The sequence below is a fragment of the Rhinopithecus roxellana genome, chromosome 10, assembly GCF_007565055.1.
Source record: "Rhinopithecus roxellana isolate Shanxi Qingling chromosome 10, ASM756505v1, whole genome shotgun sequence".
Taxonomy (NCBI): Eukaryota; Metazoa; Chordata; class Mammalia; order Primates; family Cercopithecidae; genus Rhinopithecus; species Rhinopithecus roxellana.
The window spans coordinates 96,148,884-96,168,497 of NC_044558.1; the positions used below are offsets into that span (position 1 = coordinate 96,148,884).

General features: G+C 51.4%; 1 protein-coding gene across 1 annotated transcript in view; it reads right to left on the reverse strand.

The window, feature by feature from the left end:
• Positions 1 to 388: 388 nt before the first annotated feature.
• FAM222A (family with sequence similarity 222 member A) overlaps positions 389 to 19,614 on the reverse strand; it is a 55,868-nt gene continuing 36,642 nt past the window's right edge. The window contains exon 3 of the mRNA XM_010379447.2: positions 389 to 2,887. Within this exon, the coding sequence (XP_010377749.1) occupies positions 1,611 to 2,887 (1,277 nt within the window). The 3' untranslated portion in view covers positions 389 to 1,610. The remainder of the gene's footprint in view (positions 2,888 to 19,614) is intronic.

Genomic DNA, 19,614 nt, shown 5'->3' on the forward strand with positions numbered 1-19,614 from the left:
CCACCATGGCCCCTTGGAGCATGCCAGGTACAGAGGAAGAGCTGGGAATAAATTGTGATGGAGGGGAGATGCCCCCTCGAGACCACCATAGAGGGAGTAAGGAAGAGGGCCCCCGTTTGGTTCTGTCTCTGCTGCTCTGGGGATCGACTGCTGGCCGTGACTAGTGGCCAGCAGCCAGTGTGCTAAATGACAATGTCCATCTTGAAAGAGCTGGAATAGGGGAAGCACTGGGTGCGGAATGCCCCACGCACAGGAGGTGCCCGGAGGTTCCTGGCCTGCTTCCCTCTTGGGCTGCAAGCCTGGTCAGCTGGGAGGAGACAGCCCCCTTCACTCCTAAGGGGAGGAAGAAAGAAAACGAAAACAGGAGCTACAAAAGCAACCCGACAGCTGAGACACCGTCTGTGTTTTCCTTTTTTTCTTTCTCTTCGTTTTTAAAACAATATAGTGCAGACTGCACTTCTCACAGTAGAATATAATGGTCAATTTTAGTATAAAAAAAAAACATTCTCAGAGATTTGTAAATGCACTTAGTGCTTGAACAGGCCTTGGAGAGAGATACAGTACCGCTTCCAGAGCGCCAGAGGGGCCAGGACTTGGGGACTTTATGAGGGGACTCCTGCCTATCTTTCCCCCACTTGATCGTGTGGGACAGGCTTTGGAGGGTGGTTTGCAGGAAAGGAGTTGGATTGGGCCTCCCAGTTAAAACCAGGACGGTCCCAAGAGACCCCTCAAAGGCAAGGAGGTTCTCTCTGAATGGGATCTAAGATTGCAGGCCCATCGTTAGCCCCTGTGGTGCCTTTGTGCGAACAGGAAAATGACGCCCCTTCCTCAAGATGCAGAAAATTGTAATAAATATACAAGTTTGGGTGAAAGTGGTGTCTCCTTGGACAAGGTGCCCTTGTGCAGTGCCCAGCTTGCACAACTGTACCCAGCAGCCCTATAAGATGTATTGGAGAGAAGGGGGAAGATGGTAGTCCAGGGTTTGGAGAATGGGGATGGGGTGCAGCTCTGTGTTAGCAAGGAATGGTGGGGGCAAGGGGAGGAGGAACAGGGGGACTGGTATAGTCGCTGGGGCCTTTGTCAGAGTAGCCTTCACCTGGCTGGTGGGGAGACATTCTGGGCCCAGTGACTTCCTATCGGCCTCCTGTGCCCTTTTCCAGAATACTGGGGAGTCAGTGTGGGGAGACATAGCTGCCTGACCCCTGGGGGCTGCTCTGCCCCCACCCTGACTCTGATGCGCCCGTTTCTTCCTGCACCCCACCTTACCCTGGGCCTCTGTCCCAGGAGGCCCAGAAAGAACCATTCTTGTTTTTGAGTGGTTTCTCTCTCCCTGCCTCTGCCAGCTTAAAGGCAGGCATGGGCATCAGTGGCTGCCCCCAGGCCCTCCCTGTGTCCTGGGGCAACTGACGGTGGGGAGGGGCCTTGGTATGTGAGGTTGCCCTGCCACCCTCCATCCGGCCACAGCAAGGCGGCAACCAGCCTGGCTTCCCTGTGGGCATCAGCAGGCACAGGGTGGGGCTGAACGCCCCCGTGAGCTGCCCACCCTGTTCTTCCACCTGCCTCCCTGCTCCACGCCCCGTCCGCGTGTCCGTGCATCCGCAGGGCAGGCCTTATCTGTAGACGGGTAGGCGGATGTGGGCATGCTGGTGGTCGAGTAGCCGGGGCACGGCCACCGTCTCATAGCCCTTGCCCAGCATCTGCTCCTTGATGCAGGGCGGCCGGATGTCATTGATGAGATACTCCAGCGACTGCAGGCTGCTGCTCAGCACCGATGTGTTGCACACACTCTTGCTGGGCAGGCCCGAGAGGGCATCTGCGGGAGGCCCAGCCAGCTCCCGGGCTGCCCCCGGCCCCAGCTCCGTGACCGCCACCGCCGCCGCCGGGTTGTAGCAGTCGCTGGTGGGGGTCACCAGCACACTGTTCCAGGGGGCTGCAAAGTACTGGCCCACGGTGAAGCTGGTGGGCAGCCCCACGCCACAGTTGAGGGGTGACCCGCTGGCCCGCTCATATGCCCGGCCCCCACAAGCCTCGGGGGACTTGCTGGCCACCGTGCTCCCACTGTAGGCACGTAGTGGCTGGGGCGGTGGTGGGGGTGGTTTCTGCGGCCACAGCAGGTAATCCAGGCCGCTGTCTGCGTACCCTGCAGGCTTGGTGGCCCCAGCCAACGTCAAGGCTTGGGTGGCTCCCTGGCCCAGCTCAGTGCCTTTCCGGCAGTCGGGCAGACCAGCTGCGGCCGAGTAGGCCATGCTGGGGAAGCTGGGCACTGGGCCGTGCTTGGCAGGGCTGGGATGGGGAACAGCCACGCCCTGGCAGGCAGGGGGTGCGGCGCCCGGGGCCTGGCACTGCTGGTTGAGCTGGTAGAGGAGGCTGTGGATGGAGGGCAGGTTGGAAGGTGGCAGGGGCAGGCCCCGGCCTGGCAGGGGGATGACGGAGGCGGCAGTGGCGGCTGCAGGCAGGCCGGGTGGTGGAGCAGGCGCCTCAGGTGGCTTGGGGTAGGCCAAGGGCCCCAGAGTGCTGGGCGCTGGGTAGGGCGCAATGCCCACCTGCACGGCGGCCGGTGACAGCTTGGTCCGCTTGCCCTCGGCACTCTTGAGCACACTTTTGGCGGGCCCAGCTGGTGCGGCCGTGCTGGAGGAGGAAACCGCGGCCTTGACGATGGCCAGAAGGCCCTGGTAGCCAGCGGTGTGCTGTGGGTAGGGGCTGTAGCGCTGGCCACTGGTGTCATAGCCATTGACTGTGCGGCTGAGGTGCTTGTGCTGGGGCACACGGATGTTGGTGGGGAAGATCTTGATGGACAGCGGGCTGTTGGCTACCTTCTCGGCATAGGCGTCCAGTTCTGCCGGGCTTGGGTAGCGGGAGGAATGCATGGCGCTGGCCACCGCCTCGCCTGCGGGAGGAAAGCGCGTGTGAGGGTCCATCAGGAGGCCACGCCCACCTTTCCCCACAGGGCTCACGAGTCCCTCCCCCTCCACTCATTTCCCATTCATTTCATTCCTTATTCCTTCTACATTTTTAAACTTTGAATTGAAGTGTAAAGTACAGGGAACTGCCTGCATCATAAGCCTGATGAACTTTCACAAAAGGAACACACTTGTTTTAGGACACCCAGGCCAAGAGACAGGACATTGCTAATCCCCTGCAGGGTCCCCGGGCCCCTCCCAGTCTCTAACCACACCACGCTAACCACTATCCTGACTTCTAACACGGACTGGTTGTGCCTGGTTTGTGTAAGTGGTAAGATGGAATTCTGCAGTATGTACTCATTTGCACCTGTCTTCTGTCACTTCATACTATGTGAGAGTCATCCAGGTGGCTGCGTGGGGAGTAGTTTGGCCTGTCTCATTGCTATATGGTATTTATTGTGTGACTATGCCTCAATCTGTTCATCCTTTCTGTTCTTTTAGAGACAGGGTCTTGCTCTGTCACCCAGGCTGGAGTGCAGTGGTGCAATCGTGGCTCACTACAGCCTTGACCTCCTAGGCTCAAGTGATCCTAGGTATGCACCACTATACCTGGCTAATTTTTGTATTTTTTGCAGAGACGGGGTTGCGCCACATTGGCCAGTCCAGTCTCAAACTCCTGAGCTCAAGTGATCCTCCTGCATCAGACTCCCAAAGTGCTGGGATTACAGGCACAAGCCACTGTGCCTGGCCCATCCTTTCTATTCTTGATGGCATTTGGGTTGTTTCTAGCTGATAGAAATAGTGCCACAGGCTGGGTAAGGTGGCTCACACCTGTAATCCCAGCACTTTGGGAAACTGTGGAAGGATCGCTTGAGCCCAGGAGTTCAACATCAGCCTGGGCAACACAGCAAGACCTCATCTCTATGGAAAAGGAGAGAGAGAGAGAAAAAAAAAAAGCCAAGCATCATGGTGCATGCCTGTAGTCCTAGCTACTCTGGAGGCTGAGGTGGGAGAATCACCTGAGCCCAGGAGTTGGAGGCTGCAGTGAGCTGTGACTGTGCCATTGCATTCCAGCCTGACTGACAGAGCAAGACCTTGTCTCAAAAAAATAAAAGTAAATAAATACAGTGCCATGGCCCCTAGCGCATGCAGAGTTCTGTTGGAAATATACCCAGGAATGGAATTTCTGGGTCACGGGGGAGATGCCCCTGCCCGGCTTCGGGAGAAAATGCCTGACCATTTACCTGTGAGACCATGCCCAGCTACACTCCCACCCGCAGAGCACAGGAGTTCCAGTGACCCCACAACCTGCCAGTGCTTGGTGTCATCTTTTATTCTGTCACCACTCTGGGGACATTCCTTCCTTCTAACCCTTTTATCCTCCCTGTGCCTCCCTTCCTCACCTGTGAAACGGGATGGTGACCCGCTGCCCACCTCATGGGCTGGTTAAGCGTGCTCCTATGCGAACAGGGCAGATGGGGCTTAGCGCCAGAGCGAGCTGCTGCCTCTTGCTTCCTGGCCCCTCCCTGAGTCTACTGGTCACCTGCAAGGCCAGCGTGGCTGCTGCTGCCTTTTTAGTGAGCCATCCACGTGGGGCTGAAGGGCATGCTGTGTGCTGCAGGCTGTACCCAGTAGTGCCACTGTAAGTGGACACAACTGGCCCTGCCATGGGGAAGGAGGGCCATGGCAGGCAGACTTCTGCCCCGATCCAAAGCCCCTCCCTGGTCCTGAGACATTCCCAAGGGCAGCCCACGGCTTTCCTGGGGCTGAGGGGTGGGGTGGAGAGTGGTGGTGGTGGAGTTCATGAGGCAGATGGAATGGTGCTGGGCATGTAGTTTGCCCAGCTGAGCCTCAGTTTTCCCCCTGTAGAAAGGGGATCATGATCATGCCAGGTCTGCAAGGTGGCCTCAAGGAATAGAGGCACCAGGGGGCTCAGTAGCGGGTGAGGTACATCACAGGTGCTTAGAGCTCATGACTCTCAGGGGGGCTTGGGAGAGGAGCTTCACCACTCAGCCTCTGCTTCCTCATCTGTGAAATGGGGTGATGCTGTTGCTAATACTACATCCCAAGGTGGCTGGGAGGGTTTGACAGGTCACGCACGGTAGATGGCATTAACAAAAGCTGGTGTTCCGTGAGCATCAGTATTAATACCCTCCCCGTCTGCCCAGAGAAAGGGCCCTCCCAGATAAGGAAGGGGCAGGGGGCTCATGCCACTCTTCCAACGGGCACAGGTGGGACTGGCATCGCAGCGGGGATAAATTGCGGACCATGCTACCTCCCCACTGATCAGAAGGCCACGGGCCACGTCCCATCCTTCTAAAGCATTGTCCCTGACACCCTCGGGGGCTCCTCCAAGTGAAACGGGATAGAGAGGAACAGGCAGTGGCGGGACACGGAGGTCCAGAGACAGCTTCCCAAAAGGAACTATATCCTGGTTAAGTCCTGGGCCACTGGTAGAAGGGGTGAAAAGGGAGGAGAGAAACAGATTTTAGGCAGAGTAAACAGCCCAGGCAATGGCCCTGGGAGCCTGGGGCAGGCTTGCAGAGAGAAGCCCAAGAGAGGTAGCTGGCCAGGAGGGCCTCGAGCCAGAGCAGGGAGAGCCTCTTCGCTGCAGGACAGCGGCTCTCGCTGCACGGGGCACTCTGGCTGTGTAGAGACATGTTTGGCTGTCACAGCTAGGGGTAGAGGTGCTACTGGCATTGGCTGGGTCATGGCCTGGGATGCCGCTAAACATCCTACAATGCACAGGACAGCTCTGCCACAGAGAAGGGTCCAATTCCAACTGTCAGCAGGACCAAGGGGGAGAAGCCCTGACCTGGGACACTGGGCAGCCATGGGAGGTTTTAAGCAGGGTAAGGCATGGGCAGGCCTAGGAGCCTAGGCAAATGAGCTTCAGTCGGCTTATTTGCCTCTGCCCTGGGGTGAACGGTGTGGTCTGACCTGGCCAGGGCAGCAGGGAGTGAAGAAGTAGGTGGCTCTCCATCCATCTGGCCTCACTGGGGCTGGGCAAGTAGACCCGGCCATGGCCCCCCATCCTGACTCTGCCCGGGGCAGCCTCCTCCTAAGTGGCCTAAAATAAACTCGGTGTGGAGAATGGAAATGTCACTTTGGCCAACGGGGGAATCTTTCTCCGAGATTGGATTTAAACTACATTATACAAGCAATTTCATGGGCACTTAGCGCCACTCGGAGAGTCCCGCAAAAAAGGGACCAGCTCTTCATTTACCAGCCATAAATCAGCAGTTGCTATAATGAGCACAAAAATGTCACTTTTATGCAATTTTACAGATGAACAAAACTGGTGAAATTAACTGTGGTAACCTACTGGAGTCAGCAAAAGCAGCTGCCGGGGAAAAAAATTGTATCTGTATGTATTTTTGTTCCTCTTAAACTCTCTTCCCAAGCAAGTTTCTGCCATTGTGGTGTGAAAACTCATTTGTCCTCACCATTATACTTTCATTTGGAGTTTATCTTGAGTATCCAATGAGCCACCAACTGTGAAAATGATTAAATCTACAAAATATATCTAATGGATGGAATAAATTAGGTGTTTAAAACCTTAAGAAGAAGAAGAAGAAAAATGCCTGTTCCTAGTCCCCATTCACTGAAAGAAGCGGCATTTTGCCCCCATGTGGTCAACAGGGCTCACTGAGGGTGACCTAGTCCCTCTGCCATTCCACAGAAAGTGCCATAATACAGAAGCTCATTTTGGTGACTGTCTAGTATGTGTTAGGCTCCATGGCCATGGCTTTTCTTCTTCTTCTTTTTTTTTTTTTTTAAGACAGGGTCTCATTCAGGGTAGAATGCAGTGGCACAGTCATAGCTCACTGCAGCCTCGACCTCCCAGGATCAAATGATCCTGCTGCCTCAGTCTCCCAAGTAGCTGGGACTACAAGGGTGTGCCACTACACCTGGCTGATTTTTATATTTTTTGTAGAGATGGGGTCTCACTATGTTGCCCAGGCTGGTCTCAAACTCCTGGGCTCAAGTGACCCTCCCACCTTGGTGTCTCAAAGTGCTGGGATTACAGGTCAGCACTTTGAGATGCCACGGCATCCAGCCTCCATGGCTTTTCTTGACGACTCTTGTTTGGAGGCCCCAACAACCTAGAGGTGGGAGATAGTCCCCGTTTTACTGATGAGGAAACAGACAAATTATGACATTTGGCAGCTGGCCTCCATGCCACTCACACCAATGATTTTTATACCTCCTGGTATTCATGCCCTGTCCAGTCCCTGAGACCCACACTAAACAGGACTGACCTGTATAACTAGTATGATACTCTGGAAGTGACAGAATATGACTTCCAGGGCTCAGTCATGAAAGTAGTTATGGCTTCCTCCTCACTCACTCTCTCAGACCACTTGTTCTGGGGGAAGCCACTGCTGTGTCTGGACACGGGAGCAGCCCATGGAGAAAGAGGCCCATGTGGCCATGAACTGCAGCCAAGAAGACCATGTGAGACTTCTTGGAAATAGATCCTCCAGCCCCAGTCAGACCTTCAGATGAGAGTGCAACCCTGGCCAATATCCTGACTGCAACCTCATGAGCGACCCTGAGCAGAAACACTCAGGCAAGCTGCTCCCGACTTCCTAAGCCACCAAAACCATGAGAGATATTAAGTGACTGTTGCTGCCTTAAGCCACTGAGTTTTGCTTGTCACACAGCAGCAGGCGACTCATGCAGGTCCCGCTGTACAGAGCAGGAAGTGGAAACTCAAGAGTTTCCCAAAAGCATGCAATCAGCAAAGGGTGGGGATTTCTTCCACGTTGGAAGGTTCTGAGCCAAGAAGACAGAGATCTGACTGGGGTCTTCCAAAGACCCCTCAGGCTGCTGGCTGGAGACAGGCCAAAGGAAGCCCTAGGAGCAGCCCAACTGCCGGCTCCAGGCAGAGTACCCACACCCAGGGGCCCTCAGAAGCCATGGGACTTGCTGGGCCCTAAACATGAGGTTCGAGAGGCCCTGGAGATGTGGGGGATATGGACGGGGCAGGCACATGGAAAGAGGCTGCTCCCACGTGCCTGTAGCTTACTACACCCTCACAGGCTGTCTCCTCTCTGGAAGGAGGTGGAACCAAGGCATGAAGAAACGAGCCCCAAATGCTGACAGCAGCTCACCCTGGGGGAAGAGGGCGCAGGTTATGGGATGGCAGGGAGATTTTATTTCTCTGTGCTTTTCTATAATTGCCAGTGGCCAGTGACTGAGTATTGATTTAGGATGTGGGGAGGGGTGCACAGCTCCCTGCCTTCCTCGGGTCCTGCCTGGAGCCTGGGGTAGTGCCCTTGGCAGCTGCATCAAAGCTCCTCTTACTCCTGTGGCCCCTTCTGGCTCCCCACCCACCTTGGTGAGGCAGTTCCTACTCCTGGGAAGACAGAGGCCTGGGGGGCAGGTGCCTTACAGCGCCTGGGGGTGGGGCTGCAGGTGGAACGTGGACTCTGAGCCATGGCTCTGGTTCAAATCCCAGCTCGGCCACACACTGGCTGTGTGGCCTTAGGCACACCACTGTCCCTCTCTGAGCTTTCATTATCCCTCATGTGAAATGGGTGAATACCGCTGCTGACCTGGGAGGTTCTGTGAGAGGTGTTAAGAGCTGGCCTAGCTCAGTGCCTACCCTCAGTGGGCACATGGTTGTAGGGTTGGTGATGACTTCGTCGGAGCCCCCTCCACTGCCTCCAAGCTCCCAGCTGCCTCATTCTGTAACGCCCTCCGCTGAGCTCCTGCTTGTGTGAGTCTGAGCTGCTCAGGGTGGCATTCAAGGCCCTGGCCACCTGGCCCAGGCCTCCTTCCCACAGGCCCCTGGAGCCACACACGGCGTCCCCAGCTTCCTCTCATATGCCACCCTCTGTTGACTATTCCCTCCAGGCCAGGCATTGTGCCAAACCCTCACGGCCTTGCCCTTGTGCAGTCCTCATGGCAGCCCTGTGCTTCAGAAGAGAAGGTCAGACGTTCAAGGAGTGTCAAGCGGGGGTCACAAACAAAGGCCTATAGAGGACAGATGGCAGGGACTGGGGTGGGCGGGGAGGGTGTGTCCTGTCCAGAGAAAATTCACATTTAAGCAGCGCTCAAATACCCAGCAGGGCCAACCACACACCAGGTGGGCGGGATGTGGCCCAGAGGCCACCAGTTTGAGACCTCTGGTGGCCGTGAGAGGATCTGTGAGCCAGGATTGGAGCCCAGGTCTTTCATCCCCCTGGCTCCTGCTCTCAGTCACTGGGCAGCGTCGGTACTGTGGCTTGGGCCCGTTCTCTCACACTGATGTGCCCTCTTCCCTCCATAACCGAAGCCTCACTGGTCCTTTAGGGTCTAACGGAAGCGCTGCCTCCCCGTGCTGACCACCTGAACGTGCTCTCCGGGTCTGCATCTGTTTCCCCTGCCTGATGCCCCTATGCGAAGGGCCTCATCTGTGGGGCACAGCACCTGATCCAAAGTGGTGAATGTGGGACTGTGGGGGGTGTTGTCTATGAGGCAGGGACCCAGCACTCCACCATGCACTGGTGCCCACTGGTGCGTGGTACTGGTGCGTTGTGTGCTAGGTAAATGCAGTAAGAGAAGTTGCCTACACACCCCTGGCCCACTGGCTCTCCTGACCCTCAGATCTCAGCCAAGGTGTCCCCCAGCCAGGCAGCCTCTGACGTGCCCTCGTAGGACCCCCATGCTGTAGCTGACGGTCGACTTTTCTCCTGGTCTAGATTTGGAGACCTTCTAGGGCAGATCCTGTTTTTTCTCACCACCCTGACATCTAAATAACTGTGGCTGCCACCACCGAGGGTGCTTGGGAAGCGTCCCATAGATGGCGGCTCCAAGGCCAAATAATCCCGTTCCCAGGCCTTTGAGAGGTTGCAGGGGCAGCCACCAGGCAGCATCTGGGCTCAAATGTGCAGAAACCAGGGTGCTCCCCACTGTGTACTGGGCCACTCCTTCCCCTGCTCTGCTTCTGCCTGCTGTGGCCCCCATTAAAGACTTGTCGGGAAATTTAAAAGGCTGGCTGGGCTGGAAGTGCTGGATGAGCTGCCGCTGCCATTAAGTTAATGGTATGGGCCTTTTACAGGTGTGTTAAATAGATGCGGTTATTAACGAGTATATTAAGCCAATTAAAACCAGCCCTTTGAGTGGGATTTAATGTTGCTATAGGGAGACAAGAGAGCAGGGCTCCAGAAGCTGAGGAGGGGGCAGGGCAGGTGGAGTGGGTTGGGGGTGTGCAGAGGGACCATGGAGCAGTGAGGAGCTTGCACTGCACCACAGGGCCTGTGATATGGGACCCCAAGCACCTACCGCAGAATGAGCCAGGCAGGGCCAGGCTGGGTCCAGGGAGAGGCGTGTCTGTTCTTCAGCCCTCATCACCCTGTGGGGTGCATTCTGGGGCTGCCTCCATTTGACAGATGAGCAGCTGAGGCTCAGAGAGGGCAAGTCACCTGTCCAAGGAGATGGGAGCGGCGGACAGGAGGCTTGGAGCTGAGTTCTGGCACCAGAGCTACCTCCTGGATCCCCCTGCGATCCTAGGTTCCTACTGCTTCACTGGGCATGCCTCTGGAGAAGGGGTTCCCTCGGTGGACTTCAGCTTTCTGCATGGTAGAATGGAGCAAATTCTCGCCTTCCCATAGGAGAGGGGAGAGTGAAAGGTGTGCAAGCACACAGTAGGTGTTCACCCACTGTCGTTTCTTTCTCAAGCTGTTGCATGCTTTGTCTACTGCCTCCTTTGTTAGGGCGCAGGGTATTATCTGTGTTGAAATGGGGCAGCAAGGGGCATCCAGGGCTTCTCTAGGATGGAAGGGATCCCTGGCACAGGGCCTGGCCCCAGCTCGTCAGGGGGAGCAGCTCCACATCTGCATTCCCCTTCGCTGCCACATTCTGCCCTTGGAGGTGGCAGCCTCCTGAATGCTCAATTAACGTGACACTAATTAGCTGGTGGCAGAGGCAGAATCCCTAATGAGGTCGCCCAGGAGGGGGGGCAGGGATGGCGGCTGGGCTAGGGCAGACACAGCTGTTCTCCAGCCTCTATGGGAGGGGCAGGAGTGGCTGCTCCATACCTTCCTGGCTGTCCCAGGGACCCTGCCCCAGCCCAGTGACTGGGGCGGTAGCCTGAGGGCTCCTGAGGTCAGCCACAGGTATGAATCCACGTGCCCTAGTGACCAGCCAGGGAACCTCAGGGAAGTGACTGCAGCTCTCCTGATGTCTGTTTCCCCTGAGGGCAGGGGAATGGAGATGAAATGACAGAATGCATGTCAGTCAGCCTGGTACAGGTGCTCAGAAAAGGCTGGCCACCTTCCTTCTAGCTCCTTCTGGGCCAGAAATGGCAGTGGAGGGTAGCAGGGAACAATGAGCCCTGTACAAAGGACCCTGCCTCTTGTTCTCTAACATGTGCACACATGCAAGCTACATACATGTGCTGAGGTGCTCACATGTGTGCCCAGACATTCAGGGACACCCTCAACATACAAAGACAGTCAGGTGCTCTAGGCACACGTTTATCCACACACAACTTCTATACCCCACAGCCCTGAAGCAGCCAAGGTAGCCCTGCAGGTGGGGCTGGGGACACTTTAATCCCTCTCTAGCCTGACTTTCTTGATACTCCCATGTTCCTCAGTTTCCCTTGCCCACTCCCTAGCAGGGCTCTGTCCTTGGGAGCCCACACCTTACTCTGCCTGCACCCAGGGCCCCAGATTTTTCTGTGTTTCCTGTCTTGTCCTGATGTTGCTGCCTGTCCTTTTGTCTTTAGCCTGGCCTCATCTCTACCTTCCTCCAGACATAGACCTACTCCTGTCTGTCTCCAACCATATACGTGTTGTTCTGACTCACCTACCTGTCCCGTTCCCTCCCCACCACTGGCTCTCTGCCTGTTCCCATCACTGTCTTTCTGCAGCCACATCCGTGGCTCTCTATTCTGGAAACTGGTTCATTATAAGTGTTGCAGACACCCACTCGCAATTTGTGGCTTGTCTTTTTTTTCTCTCATTTTGGAAATCCTTTTTATCCTAGGGATTATATTCTCCATCATTTTCATCGAAGAATGATATGGTTTCGCTTTCCAAAAGTTAGATTTCTAGTCTGCCTGGGATTCCTTTTTGGGTACGGTGTGAGGTAGGGCTCCTCTGTCACTTATTCCCTATGGATAACCACTTGTCCCAGCATGGCATTTGTCTCCCCAGTGATCTGCAATCCCTGCTTTGTCTCCTGGTCCTTCTGCTGATCCCACTGTCTCAACTTTAAGGACAAGCCCCTTCCCCAACCCTGATACTTCTTTCTCAAAAGTGCCTTGGCCATTTTTGATCCCTTTGTTTTTATCAATTAAGTCAGCTTTTGAGTTACACACACATAAATGCTCAAGATGTAGGGACTGGATTGAATTTCTTCCATTTGAATCTCTGTCTATATGCATGACATATTTCTAAGTTTATTTAGGTCTTTAAAAAATACCACTGAATAAACTTATCTTCTCCATAAAGGCCATTTGCCTCTTTTGTCAGAGTTTCATAATTTAAAGGAAATGGACAAATTCCTAGAAAGACATCAACTACCAAGACTAAGTTAAGAAATAGAAAATCTGAATAGACCTATAACAAGTAAAGAGATTGAATCAGCAATCAAAACACTACCCACAATGAAAAGCCCAGACCTAGAAGGCCTCATGGGTGAATTCTACCAAGCATTTAAATAAGAATTAATTATTCACAACCTCTTCCATTAAAAAAAGAGAGGACACTTCCAAATGAATTCTGTAAGACCAGTATTATCCTAATTCTAAAACCAAACAAAGATATTACACACAAAAAACTATAGACCTATAGCCATTATGAATATAGATGCAAAAACCAACAAAATACTAGCAAAACTAAATCCAGCCACTTAGAAAAAGGATTATAGGCCGGGCGCGGTGGCTCAAGCCTGTAATCCCAGCACTTTGGGAGGCCGAGACGGGCGGATCACAAGGTCAGGAGATCGAGACCATCCTGGCTAACACGGTGAAACCCCGTCTCTACTAAAAAATATATATAAAAAAAAAACTAGCCTGGCGAGGTGGTGGGCGCTTGTAGTCCCAGCTACTCGGGAGGCTGAGGCAGGAGAATGGCGTAAACCCGGGAGGCGGAGCTTGCAGTGAGCTGAGATCCGGCCACTGCACTCCAGCCTGGGCGATAGAGTGAGACTCCAAAAGAAAAAGGATTATATACTATGACCAAGTGGGACTTAACCCAGGAATGCAAGATTAGTTCAACATCCAAAAAATCAATTAATGTTAATACCATATTGACAGAAGGACAACTACCACATGTTCATCCCAATAGACACAGAGCATTTGCCAAATCAATATCCCTCATGATAAAATACTCAAAAAACTATGAAAACTACATAGTTAACATGACACTTCATGGTAAAAGACTGAATTCTTTCCCTCTACAATCAGGAATAAGACAAAGTATCTTTCCACTCCTATTCAACATTGTAATAAAAGTTTTTGTCAGAGCAATTAGACAAAAAAAGAGCATTCATATTAGAAAGAAGTAAAACCATCTCTAGTCACAGATGACATTATCTTGTATACAGGATAGCCGAAGAAATTCACTAAAAAACTATTAGAATAAAGAAGTTCGGCAAGGTTGCAGGATATAAGATCAATATACAAAAATCAACAGTTTCTATATACTCACAATGAACAATCCAAAAATAAAAAAAATTCCAATTACAACAGCATCAAAAAGAATACTGAGGAATAAATTTAATAAAAGAGCAAAACTCAAAATCTGAAAACTGTAAAACATTGTTGAAAGAAATAAATGGAAACACCCTATGTTCATGGATTGGAAGACAATAATAAGACAGAAATATTCTCTAAGTTGACCCATAAATCCAATGCAAATCTCTATCAAAACCTCAGCTGGCTTCTTTGCAGAACTTGACAAGCTGAGACTACACTTCATGGGACTCAGAATAGCCAAAACAATCTTGAAGGAGGAGGACAAAGTTGGAGAATTTACACTTTCTGATTTCAAAATTTAATACAAAGCTGCAGGAATCAAGACAGTGTGGTACTGGCATAAAGATGGACATATAGATCAATGGAATAGAAAATCCAAAAATAGGCCAGGCGTGGTGGCTCACGCCTATAATCCCAGCACTTTGGGAGGCCCAGGTGGGCAGATCTCCTGAGGTCAGGAGATCAAGACCATCCTGGCTAACATGGTGAAACTCCGTCTCTACTAAAAAAAATACAAAAAATTAGTCAGGCGTGATGGCAGTCGCCTGTAATCCCAGCTACCTGGGAGGCTGAGGCAGGAGAATGCATGAACCCGGGAGGTGGAGCTTTCAGTGAGCCGAGATGGTGCCACTGAACTCCAGCCTGGGTGACAGAGAGAGACTCCATCTCAAAAAAAAAAAAAAAAAAAAAAAGAAAATCCAGAAATAAACCCTTACATTTATGGTCAATTGATTTTCACAAGGGAGCCAAAACAACTCAGTAGGAGAAAGACTGGTCTCTTCAACAAATGGTGTTGGGACAGCTAGATATCGATATGCAAAAGAATGAAGTTGGATACTTTCCTCATGATGTACACAAAACTTAAAATGAATTACAGGCCGGGCACAGTGGCTCACACCTGTAATCCCAGCACTTTGGGAAGCCGAGGCGGGCAGATCACCTGAGGTCGGGAATTCGAGACCAGCCTGACCAACATGGAGAAACCCTCTCTAAAAATACAAAAGGCCGGGCGCGGTGGCTCAAGCCTGTAATCCCAGCACTTTGGGAGGCCGAGGCGGGCGGATCACAAGGTCAGGAGATCGAGACCATCCTGGCTAACACGGTGAAACCCCGTCTCTACTAAAAAATGCAAAAAACTAGCCGGGCGAGGTGGCGGGCGCCTGTAGTCCCAGCTACTCGGGAGGCTGAGGCAGCAGAATGGCGTGAACCCAGAAGGCGGAGCTTGCGGTGAGCTGAGATCTGGCCAGTGCACTCCAGCTTGGGTGACAGAGCGAGACTCCGTCTCAAAGAAAAAAAAAAAAAAAAAAAAACCACAAAATTAGCTGGGCATGGTGGCGCATGCCTGTAATCCCAGCTACTTGGGAGGCTGAGGTAGGAAGGTTGCGGTGAGCTGAGATTGCGCCATTCACTCCAGCCTGGGCAACAACACACACTGCATCTCAAAAAAACAAAACAAAAGAAAAGAATTACAGACATAAATGAAAGAGCTAAAATGACCCTGGGATATGCAAAGCCTTCTTACCAAAAATACAAGTGACCAAAGACATCCTGACATCATCAACATTCAAAACTTTTGTGCTTCAAAGGATACCATAAAGACAGTGCAGACAACTCCAGACTGGGAAAAAATATTTGCAGATCATGCGCCTGATATGGCACTTGTATCTAGAATATATGAAGAAGTTTTACAACTTCATAAAAAGACAAATTGCTGAATTATAAAATGGATAGGCTAAGCGCAGTGGTTCATACCTGTAATCCCAGTGCTTTGGGAGGCTGAGGCAGGAGGGTCACTTGAGGCAGGAGTTCAAGACCAGCCTGGGTAACATAGTGAGACCCCCCCCATCCCTACTAAACATTAAAAAATTATCTGAGCATGGTGGCATGAGCTTGTAGTCCCAGCTACTCAGGAAGCTGAGGTGGGAGAATCACTGGAGCCCAAGAGGTCGAGGCTGTAGCAAGCCATGACCACGCCACTGCCCACCAGTCAGGGTGACAGGGCAAGACCCTGTTTCAAAAAAAAAAAGAGTCCCAAACTACTGCCTTGTGGGCCAAATCTGGCCTGCTGCCTGCTTTTGTAAATAAAGTCTTATTGGAACACAGTTATACCCCTTCATTTATGTATGTCTGTGGCTGTATTCCTGCAAGAACTGGAGTGTTAATAAATTACAAAAGAAACTGTATGGCCCGCAAAGCTGAAAATATCTGCTCTTCACAGAAAATGTTTGCCAGCCTCTGCTGTCAAGGAGTACAGTTGTGTTAGTATGTTGATCTTATGTTGCTAAAGTCTTATTCTCTTGGGTTTTCTTTTTTTTTCTTTTTTTAGAGACAGGGTCTCAATATGTTGGCCACGCTGATCTCTTGAACTCCTCCTGAGTAGCTGGGACTACTGCAACTGGATTCTTGGGTTTTTCTATGCAGATAATTTTACTCCTTTCTAATCTTTATACTACCTTTTAATTTACTTGTCCTCGCTTATCTGTGCTGGCCACAGCCTCTGTGCAGTGTGTGGACAAGCAGTGATTTGGATCTTTGTCTCCCTCTGATTTTATCAAACCTCGAGTTTGTTTGTAGTGGATTGTGGTTGGACTCTGGTAAATGAAGGAGGGTGACTTCCTTCCTAGTTGGCTCAGAGCTTAGTTTTAGTTGTTAAATCCTAAACAGGGATGGGATCTATCTGGCCCGCTCCCGGCCCTTCATCTCCGAGCCTCTGTCCTCTCGCACGCTTGGTACCCGCGGCAGGGGGCGGCCCCAGACCTTCCTTCCATCCCTCAGGCTACACTCAGCAACAGCTACATAACTGAATCTGCTGTGCAGCCCTAGATTTATTTTTAATTTCATTGGAATTTTAAATTGCTTTGTTTCTTCCGTCTTTTATTAGCATGAGTGGAAGCAGTGGCACCTGCAGGAATGCTGGTGGACGGCGGTTCACTTGGGCAGTAGCTCCAGCCTGTCAGTGTCCTGAGGATCTGTAGGGTAGGGGTGGGGTGAGGGTGGGAATTGGGGAAGAGCTGCTCCCTGATCCTCTTGGATGACAAGCCCTTCAAAGCTCATCTATCATGAGCAATATGGGTGGCGGAGTTTCTTGCCCCCTTGTGGGCATGGATATTGTGGGAAAGAGGCTCCCGCCCCTGGGATGGAGGCAGGTGAGGTGTCTGGGTCAGCTGCTAGGCCCTGCAGGGTCCCTCCTTCCATTCCTGTCTCCGTATCACAGCAAAGGAAACTGAGGCACAGTCACTAACTTGTCCAAGACCACACATACACACCCCCATCAGGGCATAGCCCGTATTTGACCCCTAGACAGTCCCAAAGCTTGTGCCCTAGGGGTTCACGTGGATGGGGCAGCGTGGGCACGCTACCCTCAGCCACAGAAGAGCAGCCTGGGGCACAGAGAGGCCACATCACTTACCCAAGGTCCAGCTGAGGAGGGTGGGTACTCATGTCTGCCTCCTGGGACAGCTGCCTTGGCTCCACCTTCCTTGGGACCCTTGGACAGGGACGAGGCCCAATCCCTGAGTACCCCCATCTCGCCGCCAGCCCCCATGGTGCCTCTCTGGGGCTTCTGCACAGCCTGTATTTTTGGCAGCATGTGACTCAAAGTTTGCATATTAACTCCATAATGGGAAAGTCAAATATTTATTAATTAGTGGGGAAGAACCTGAGCAGTTGAGATCCACAGGCTGCTGGCCCAGGGGTAGGCAGGTTCCTTTGTTTTTCTGCAGGTCACTTTTTCCAGTCACCTAGGATAGGCCGCGACAGCCTGCTGCCCAAACTCCCGGACCCACAGCTCATTGCAACCCACCTCCTCTGGCCCATCTGACCTTGGATCCCAGATAAGTGAACTGTGGCTCTTTCTGGTTCCCTGGCCATTTCTCAGCATACAGCCAGACCTCATCACAAGCTACTCTGATCCCTGTTTTACAGGAAAAGGGAGACAGGGGTCTCAGACTGGACCACCTCATCCCCCTCAATCAAGCTTTTGACATTATCATTACAGACGGCCAGAGCTGGGTGGCTTCTTAGGTCCACCTCATCTGAGCCCTTGTTTTACAGAGGGAGAGGGCCGAACCCACTCATCCAAGATCATTTTGCCCATAGCCTGGTCGAGAACTTTCTCTCTTCGTTGAAAACACAGCATGGCCCCAGGTCTGGTCACAAAGCCCTTCCTGCCTTGGTTCTGCCCAGGGACAACAGGGACAAGAGGAGAGATCTGGGCCCTATCACCCAACAACCATGCCTAGGAGGAAAGGGCAGGAGCCTCCTTGGCTTAGCGTCCAGGCACTGATTGGCAGCAGCAGGGCACCCAATTCAATTAGCTGCTTATCTCTCTCCCTGCCTTCCTGTTTCCCGTGCTCTTCAATTACAGGCAGAGTCACTGTCTTTTCCAATAAGTGAAGAGATGTCAAAGGATCTGAATGGGCGGGGGAGGCCGGATGTCCTTGGTGATCATCCACACTCTCCTGTTCCGGTCTTGGAGCAGGAAGGAAGGGCCAGCACAGGTCATCAGGCCCAGCCCCTCCTCTAGCCATCTGGTAGCAGAGGGGAGTCTTGACAGCTGGACAGTAGCAATCAAAGGTTAAAAGGCACAGACCCTTTGAGACAGTCCAGCCTGGAATTTTTTTTTTGCACTGATGCACATGTACAAAGATGTTCATTACAGGAATGTTTAGAATAGTGAGAGACTAGAAACAACCTAAATGTTCATCAAGGAAGGGCTGGTTAAATGTTACCATTTTTTATTCCTGCAGTAGCTGCTAAACCTCTGAACAAAAAAGAACAGGCTGCCAATAGTAGCAGAGATCAAGTAGGGCTAAGAAGCAGAAAAAAGGGCCACACCTGCAGATTTCAAAGTCAGCAACGAACACTTTCCAAAAGTGAGGGGCATGCCCTGAGTACCAAATCTAAACTCCTTATTTGAAGCAGTGAAAGTAGGGGTTTGTCAGCTGGTGACAGGCTCTTCCCTTAGACCTACTTGGTTTAGAAGAGAAAAATAGGTGGGGTTACAAACCATATTTGCAGGAACCTGGGTCTGAGGAAAAAGAGGATAAATAAGCACACATACGGAAATTTTTAGTTAGCTCAAGACAGGGCCCTGGCTTTTCCCTAACCTGAAGTCCTGCAGATGGACTGGGAAAAATTCATTTCCGCCTATGTAATCTAAATAGAACCAGCATAGGGCCTAATAAAAATAATCTAAATTGAACCAGCATAGGACCTAATAAAAAATATACTAAAAAATGAAAGCAAGGAAAAGCATAAGTAAATTCATAGTTGGCCAAAAACACTTCTCATCAGAAGGATATAGTCACAGAAGAGATGAAGATCATAGATAAGTATTTTATCAAGAAGGAAAAAATTTAGTAAGCAGTTGTTTCTATAAAGCAGAAACACAAAGAAGATATACAAGAGCAGAAAAAAAAAAAAAAAAACAACTTACTGCCCAAGTAAAGGGGGAAGTAGAATGAGCACAGGAAAAAGAAAAAAAAAAAAAGGTGCAGAAAACATAGGGAAAAAAGTGAGCAACATAAAATGAGTCAGAAAGGTCTAATCAGAAAAAGCTACATAGGGAAGATAGGTGAAAGATAGCCAATATGTGCTTAACTGGAGTCCCCAAGGAAGGAAACTAAAATACAAGCCTCAGATCTGCATGCTGAAAGGGCACAATATGGTGTTCCAGGGAAAATAGACTCTCTATGGTCAACTCCAAGACACATCCTCGTCAAGTAACTGGACATGAAAGATATGGAAAGATCGAAATCAAATAGATGTGGGAAAATCAATCCTCAGCTTCTCCATGGCAACATGCAATATTAGAAGACAGTAGAACAAAACCTACAAAATCCTCAAGCAAACAAAGTGAACCAGGAACTTACTTTTTTTATAACCCACTCAAGTAGACCATTCTGAATGTGCAGAAACTCCAGGAGTATTGTTCACATGAGGCCTTCTTAAGGAATATACTTTCTTAAGGAATATACTAGAGGACCAACTTCAGACAATGGGTGAACCAAGGCAAAA